The following is an 8,115-nucleotide window of genomic DNA, read 5'->3' on the forward strand; positions in this document are numbered from 1 at the left end:
CTCTCGTATTCTTTTTCACCTTAGTGTACAGTACACCTGTGACAACTATTAGAACTGTTGTAGTTAGGCCTAAAGGCCTAACTACTTAGTGGGTTCCAAAGCAGCCCCTTACACAGTGAACATTTTCTTAAACTAAAATCTCATTACCAATCTCCTCATAACAGGAACAAATGAGTGGGAAAATGGGAAAGGCAGATGTTTTCAGGGGTGGCAGTGATAGGGAGACTTGGGAATTAGAACCTTGGCTCAACATTCTTCTGGATTCAGGGGGTGGCAATGGCAACCAGCTGATTTCCTTTCCCATTACAGCCAGTAACCCTAGAACAGGCTGACACTGTAATATGAGAGCACAACTGTAATATTAGAGCACAGAAACATACCTCGCTGTTAACCTTCTCACTGATACTAGGAAAGGTAAAAAGCAATGCCAAGAAGTCAAGGTAACAACCACAGATGCTTGTTTTTATTCATCACGTTTGCAGGTGAGACTAGATGCTGAGGAAAAGAATAAACGCACCAAGAAATGAAACTTACCTTTCATGTAGTCCTTTTCTGCTGCCCAGAAATGAGTGTCTCTTTAGAAAGGATAGATTATGAATCTGATACACACTGTTGCGGAGATGATGATGCCTAATTTTTATTCTTTCCTTTTTAATTTGCAGCTCAGTGGCAACAACCACCTCAGACAACCAAGCCAAAGAAGGTGCGACCCTCAACCAGCCGATACGCTGCACTGTGTGACCAAGGACTAGACATCAAAGCAGCTTTCCAGCCAGAGGCAAATCCAGTCCATCTGACAATGCAGCCTGGTTTGGTAGAGAGCGATGACCTTTAGATCCGAGCCACCACTTCCATCGTCTTCTTTCAAAGCAGAAACACTGAAAGCCATTGCCTTGACCAATGATACTCCTATGTCACTTTATGCAAGGGCAAACACCTTCAAGTACAAAAGATAAACAACAAACACAATAACCATGTATTCCTTATTCAGTATACCAAATTAGAAGAATAGGTAGATTATTAATAGAAATGTACACATTGCACAACAAATCACGTTCACCATTTCCTTATACCTAAGTTGCTTCAGCTCTTTGAATAACCCTTTTCATAAAGGCCAAAACGCATCAGTGAAACAGACTTTTCAGAAGAAAACACTATCAATCACCACGTGCCTTCGTAAGCAGTAAGCAGATGTTACACTATGCTAATGGTGCGAGATGTTTTGAGGCCATTAGATGACAAAGAGAACTAGGATGCACGTAATCTATAGTTCTAAAATGGCAATGCATTCTGGTAGCTACAGTGAACAAGTGCAATATTGTAATAAAAAAGGAAGAGACAAGGAAGAGAAATGTAAGCAAACGCTGCATCTCTGCAAACTGTTTTTTATTCTACAACGAAAATAATACTTTGCCTTAAATGCCATTAATATGGACAGTTCTATAAAGCATCGTTGAAGCCCCAGTTCTTAATTCTTTTATACTTCTCCTTTCTGCCACCTAGGAGGAGGCTTACTTACAAACGTACCGCAAAGATGGTTAAGCATGAGTGATTTAACCTCTTCAAACTAATGAAGAAGATAAGTAACACAGTCTACTCCAGATGATAAGTCTTAGTAACTAGAGGAGAAAAAGTGCCGACGGTATGAACCGCTGCAGTAGATTGCTACGAGGGGTGGGAGGGGGACAGGGCAAGAGGCTGAAACTCTCCGTGGATTTCCTGAAGACAGCCTGCAACCTCCTAACACTCTTGCTGAAGAATCTGAAATTCTGAGGTGAGCTGAAAACTGAGCAATGTATGTGAGGGCCATTTGACTGCTTAGCACTTGAGTAACACGTATGAGGATTTTAGAAATGCACAGTAAGTGAGAAATGGGTTGAGACTGCAGTAGGAATATCGATGAAAAGTAAACACCATAGGTGATAAGCTTGCAAATCTGAGGAAGCAGAAGATGATGGACAAAACAAGGAAACTTGCACCACTTTTTCTTCTTATCATATATGTTTCTGGATTTTTTTTTTCCCCTCATCCTTCCTGTTGTTTGCCTACAACAGTTCTGTGAATGAGTAGGGGCTGTGTGCAGTAGATGAAATGCTACTTTCAGAATGCAAGGCAAATCCACATCAAACTGGAGCTCTACCTCGTCAAGGCAGACAAGGTAGTTTTAAATTAGAACCAAATGAATTTCAGATGAAGGGGAGGGAGGGATGGAAGAGTTGCTAGGCCTGACAAGAAAAATGAGTGTTTGATGGTACGAGCATACTTTGCTATGAAAGGAAAACACTGTATTCCTTATATGAAGCACATACATGGTATCTTTCATTATTTATAATAAAAACGTTGAAATCTTTTATCCCAGTTCAGTTATTCAGAAGTCCTGTACTTAGTTGTTTTTTTTATTTTGTAATTGTGTACACCATATATTGCATTACTGCTATAAGTGTATTCTTTGTAAGTACACAAAGTTTGTTTGTTTTTTAGTGACTAATAAACTTTAGCACATAAGTTAGTATTATTCTATGCAAATTGGTGCAGGACATGACCAGTTCTGGGAATCGTTCCTCTAAATTAACGTCATGCTTTGTTGTATGGGAATAATCTGATTATATTCTAGAAAAAGTATGTCATATCATTTGCAAAATTTTTCCACAACTGTGACATGCTAATTTACTTTTTTTTTTTTTGTTTAGCTTCACTAGCATTATTTTGCCACTCTCTATTTGTATTTATAAAAAATGTACTATCATTACTTTGGATTGTTGTGCTGGTATAATGTGGGTTTAACGTCAATAAATATTACACAAATAGAAAGTTTTTCTTCTGGTAAAGACTATTAACTGTTTTGGTACAAGCATGCAAGATTTAGAAATTTAATTATTAGTAAATTAATGAAACAAGGTCTTTATGAAGCATCTACACTTGACTAGAATTTATTTACCATACTGTTATTCTTTTCGTCTCTCAGTCTTTTAATTTTCATCTTTTTAAGAGGAACATGACTCACTGTTCTGTGAAAATTTCTCATCATTTATGTGAAGATGCTTTTTTAGCCCAGATGTTAGGAATACATGCAGGTCTACTTCATGCCTCTTGTAATTGCTGTATGACATCACTAATAACTGATTCTAAGTAAAACTGTAAAAAAAAAAAAAAAAAATAAGATTGATTCTAAGTCCAAGTGCTGATAAATTGGTGTAAGAACAGACTTCTAAAAAGCACCAAAATTAAATGAAGACAATGCTAAGACTTACTTGTAAAATCCTGAACATTTCCCAACTAAAACTTCTCCCCCTTTCCTGTCTGTGCAAAAATACTGAGAAAGCTGCAAGATAATCAGTTTTTTTCTTCCAGGCTTACATTGCAAGCATTGATTACTACAGAGAGAATTATCATTGCAACCAAGTGAGTACTGACACTAATGGCAGTACTACAACTCAATGGAGTTCCATCTGCTTACAGTAAATTTGTCTTTGGCTATGAGACTGAAAAAAAATGAGACAGACTGTTCATGTGAGCTAGTTAAGATGAGATCATCATCACTTTTTGTCTCTGCATATATATGTACACACACACAAGTAGTAAATCACATCCCTAAGCAGCAAAGTTGTTCTTAAGAAAACATTGAACTGTGCTGTTCCTTAGTTACTGGGACTGTTTGCGTTTACAAAGTCAGAGATAGAAGTGTGGCACACAAAAAAATGACATACTTCTCAAGCCAAAAACTGACGTTCTTGGAAGCATCACGGTAACCTTCAGCAGTTTAATCTTCCTCCCTAAACTCCAAAGATACAAACTGTTATCTGAAAGTGCACTTTCAACACTTTGTATGAAGGGTAGCAAGCTTATCAGCCAGGCATGTTCAAAGCAATCCAAGACTCAATTCAACTGCATTTGAGGTGCTGATAGAAACCTGTCATAGAATCATTAAGGTTGGAAAAGGCCTCTCAGATCACTGAGTCCACCCCCAGACCACCAGTGCCACATCCCTCAGTGCACATCTCCATGGTTCTTGAACACCTCCAAGGACAGTGACTCCATCACCTCCCTGGGCAGCTCGTTCCAGCGCCTCACCACTCCTGAGAAGCAGTTTTTCATATCCCAACCTGACCCTCTTCAGCACAACTGAGGCCACTAGGAGTGATGTACAAAATTCCAAATCCATAAAGTTGGGTTTGTTTTTTTTTCAGTCCATAGAGCACCTTAGCACAGCACAAAACTTATCCTGCAACTTCCTTCATGACAAAAGCTATAATTAATTATTCCCCCCTCCCCCCCCATAACAGCCAGCTGCAGGTTGGGGATCAAATCCAAACAGCCAGTGTGAAACCCCAGCTTTTATATTATAGTCTCTTTCAAAGGCCATTTACATTCATTTATTTTCTATGCTAAGAACTGCCTCGATCCCCACAAATGGGGGGAGTTGCATCCCTAGCTCTGCAAGCAGCCCAAAAAGCTTTAATACAAACATCCTCCATGAGATTGTATGACTCACCATGTCACGATCCCGAAGGGATCAACTGCATGCTCCAGCTGTGAGACCCAGCTGCCAGGCACACACGTTGTTGTATAGTTGGAGTAATGCACAGTTTGGAAATGCCTGCTCAAATGATGCATGTTGACAGCAGCCTCAAGTCTGCCTCACCATTCAGCTGCCAGCTTCCATCAAGATGCTCATGCTGAGCACGAGATCTCCTTTAAGTTCAAGCTGGCAAAATAGTGAGAAAGATCAGATACACCAATGTAAAAACTGGAGATGGTGATGTGAAAAGTGTGACAAAGATTATGGAAAATTCAAAGCAATACATTAAGTGATCAGTTGACTTAAGACATCCAGTACAAAGGTGAAGGCAAATATTGGACTATCAGTTCTAACAAGGCTACGCGTAAGTAAAGTGAAAACCAATTAAGTTTTTATGTCAATATTTTAATTGTATGATCTGCTAGACCAATATCAGATTCATTACAAGACGTCTTAGAAAGCTCTGGAAACCATGGAAGCCTGGAGTATCATTAGCACTCCCTGCAACTCAGGCAGCCAGCTTATGGAAGCAGGATGAGGGAGGCTGAAGGAAAACAATCAGTAAATGAAGGGAGAAAGGCTCTTTGTCTTAACATTCTCAAGCCAGAAGAATGCACACACAAACTCGCAGTCCAGGATTAATAAGCAGATGCAACCAATAAAAACTTAATCACCCAAAGATAAAAATGAGAACCAGTAAGAAAAGGCACTGCAAAAGAACAGAGTGCTTCCAGTACCTACATCCTTATGTGCCCCTCACTGTGAAAGGCACTGAAGTACCTGCTGAACACACTGCTCTGAGCACAGGGCCTGGGAGGAAGGTCAGATAGAAGAGACTCAGCACTGTGCTGCTCCCACCTATCAGACACAGATGGCCTCCTGCTGCATGTATTGAACAAGAAAAATCAGGTGTGGATGAGATACAAATTTTGAGGCCAAACCACTTTTTTTTTTTTTTTTTTTTTTCTCTCCCCAGTGTGACTTCTTTAGAGGAGACTTTTAAACTTCTGAGTCATTCATTTGTTTGGCTAAAATCCTGATACTCATTAGTCTAAGAGATACTTCCTAAACTGCTTAATGCACCTGGTGGAAAATCGTATTTTTAGCACAAGTAGAAATGAGATAATAGGAACAAGTGTACGTACAACAGAGTAACATCAGTTAACAGCCCCATGCCTGTTTGAAATAGATTTGTGCCCAAGGAGCAGTGAATGTAATCTTCACCACGTGACAAGCCTCTTAAGTATACACTGATCTAACATTAGTTTAAGCAACACATCCCATCCCTTCAAAAACACCTGCAATTGAGAGGCCTAGAAATCAGAAAGAAAAAAAAAGAAAAAAAAAAAAAAAAAAGCTCTCACTGACTTTTGTATCTCATTTTCAAGTGCTTCTATCTTTTCATGTTGTAAATAGAGAACTCAGGAGCCTCTCAGTTCTTACTTTTAATTTGGGGCCAGGCAGCATCCAATGATAGCAACTGCAATTTCCTGGTTCGCAGGAACAAAAACAGAAAAGCAAACTAAAATCCCTGACTGTTCTTCCACCTTCTTTATTCTCACAAGAATTCTGACATCTGCCACAGTCCTTGGTTCAACCAAATCTTTCACTTGCTCTCCAAAACTCCTCCAAACAGCTGCAACTGGTTTGCGGCTTTAAAAGATGAAGTAGTTTCAGAACTCGCAGCATAAGAAATTTAGTGGATTTTCAATCTGAACTGAACGAGGCTCAAATGGTCATACAGGTTCCCAAGGTCACAAAATCAGAAATGAGCTTTGGTAAAGCCAACAAAACAACAACAAGTACACTGACATAGGTTGTATGAGTATCTTCACAACGCGGTCCTACTTTACTGAATTCATACCTTCATTCTTTAGACAAAATTATTCTCTTTTGTTGCTATATAGTATATATCATGATGCAAGGATTACAGGAGCTCAAAAATATGCATTGATGAACAGAAAGCAATTGATTAGTTTTTTAAATTCACAACTTTATTAAGCATTACAGCATTACAGATGCACAGCCTGGTATTAAATTTGATGAAGTGAACAAGAACAAGCATCTAACTCTACTTCATCCTACGTGGCTGGTGCTGTAACTGTCTCAATTTCCAAAACTATTAAACAAATAGAGCTAGGAACGCACAGTGGTGTTCATTTTCACAATTAAGCAAAAGCAGGTCTAAAATATCTCTTGCAGTTTAAATTGCCTATGGCTCAAAGCATACAGTCCACCCAAATCTGAACTTGTCTGAATGTCTGTTACCAATCACATCAAAAATTTGATTGATCCTTAGCTCTTTCAAGCATAAAAACGAATTATTCACTGCAGAAAACAAATATAATCTTGTAGGTAAAATGAACTTTGAGAGACAGCTCCTGTTAGAATATACCACATTCCTACCTTATTTTAAAATGTGCTATCTGTGATTGGCCCACCAAACTAAGCTAAGGCCCAGAAAGGCTTCAGAAGATAAAACTCCAATAGCCCATGTTGATATGGGTTGTAGAAATTAGGAAGGAAAAATGAAAGAGTGAATCCGTTAATAGCTTGTCAATGTTCTCACAAGCACGTTTTCAAAATCTATGCAATATTTAGCCATATTTTCCCCACACTATGTCACAACACAAGCTTCAGGTGGAGAACCCCCCCTGTAAGAGTGTTAAAATCACCCAAAGACAGAATAGATGGCATTACAGTTCTTGTATTTTTTTGTGTTATTTTTAATTGGATAACACTTAGATGATACATGATGAAGTACCAGACTTCATTAATTTGACCAGCCTACTTTTCTCTAAAGCATTTTGTCTATACACTGAGAGAGCTATTAGGTCTCTTCAGCAGCTCACTAAGTATTCACGTGCTGAGGGGAGAGGAACAGACAAAGTATTCTGTAACGACTTATGCTCATGCTCTTAAATTGCAACCCAAGAAGATACAGGAGGAGGAAAAGGAGGCGGTGAGCCTAACAAGCCTTCTAGAAAGAAGAAATGGAATGAAGATATATTAAATGTAAATGGAATTCCATTTTTAGCATGTGGCCAGTGATGTATGAGCTCGGAACTGAATTCATACCGCGTGAAAAATTGGAATGGCTGGAAATCAGCTGTGCTACCAAATGGAAAATCTTGGAAGAAAGCATGCTATTGCTCAGCTCAGCAGATTTACATAAGCAAGAAGACATCCTCTTTTAGCAACTTGCATCCATTTTCTCATCCTAGCAGTGCACATCCAATGTTTTAACTTGGATGCCAAAATCACTCAAAGTAGAAAATGTAGGTCCAAAAACAACAAAAAGAAATGAGAAGACTAAGATCATACGAGGTGCCTAAGATGCAGAAATAAAAGAATGCTCAGAAGTTAATTGTGTATTTGAGCATTTTAAATTAAAGAGGCATGTTTTAAAATGAGCAAACAAGTGAAAAGTTACCCGTAAAGTTAATGAATCTTGATTGGATTATGCAATGGAAAATGACAATCTAGATTTTGACCCTTAAGTACTTGGTCTGAAAATCTTATGGGTACATATTGCTGTAATCTTTGTTCTAAATTTTCTGGAATAAGCTTTACAGTAAGTTGTTGAAGTTTTTGTC

At 38.5% G+C, this 8,115-nt stretch overlaps 1 protein-coding gene and 1 long non-coding RNA gene across 6 annotated transcripts in view; one reads left to right on the plus strand and one right to left on the minus strand.

Annotated features, from left to right (window-relative positions):
* The window catches only part of PALLD (palladin, cytoskeletal associated protein), a 180,942-nt gene extending 178,128 nt beyond the window's left edge, over positions 1–2,814 (plus strand). For 4 of the 5 annotated variants that reach the window (XM_010709482.3, XM_085222049.1, XM_085222050.1 and 1 more), the window contains one exon: positions 663–2,814. In XM_010709482.3, the coding sequence (XP_010707784.2) occupies positions 663–835 (173 nt within the window). In that variant the 3' untranslated portion in view covers positions 836–2,814. The remainder of the gene's footprint in view (positions 1–662) is intronic. The other variant, XM_085222048.1, reaches the window with a different exon arrangement.
* On the minus strand, positions 831–7,935 carry LOC109367136 (uncharacterized). The gene is made up of 2 exons (XR_004159441.2): positions 4,493–7,935; positions 831–3,135 (listed from the first exon to the last, which is right to left on the minus strand). It is a non-coding gene; the product is annotated as an uncharacterized LOC109367136 (long non-coding RNA).
* Between the last annotated feature and the right edge of the window lie 180 nt (positions 7,936–8,115).

The sequence above is a fragment of the Meleagris gallopavo genome, chromosome 4 (genome assembly GCF_905368555.1).
Source record: "Meleagris gallopavo chromosome 4, MGAL_WU_HG_1.1, whole genome shotgun sequence".
NCBI classification, from domain to species: domain Eukaryota; kingdom Metazoa; phylum Chordata; class Aves; order Galliformes; family Phasianidae; genus Meleagris; species Meleagris gallopavo.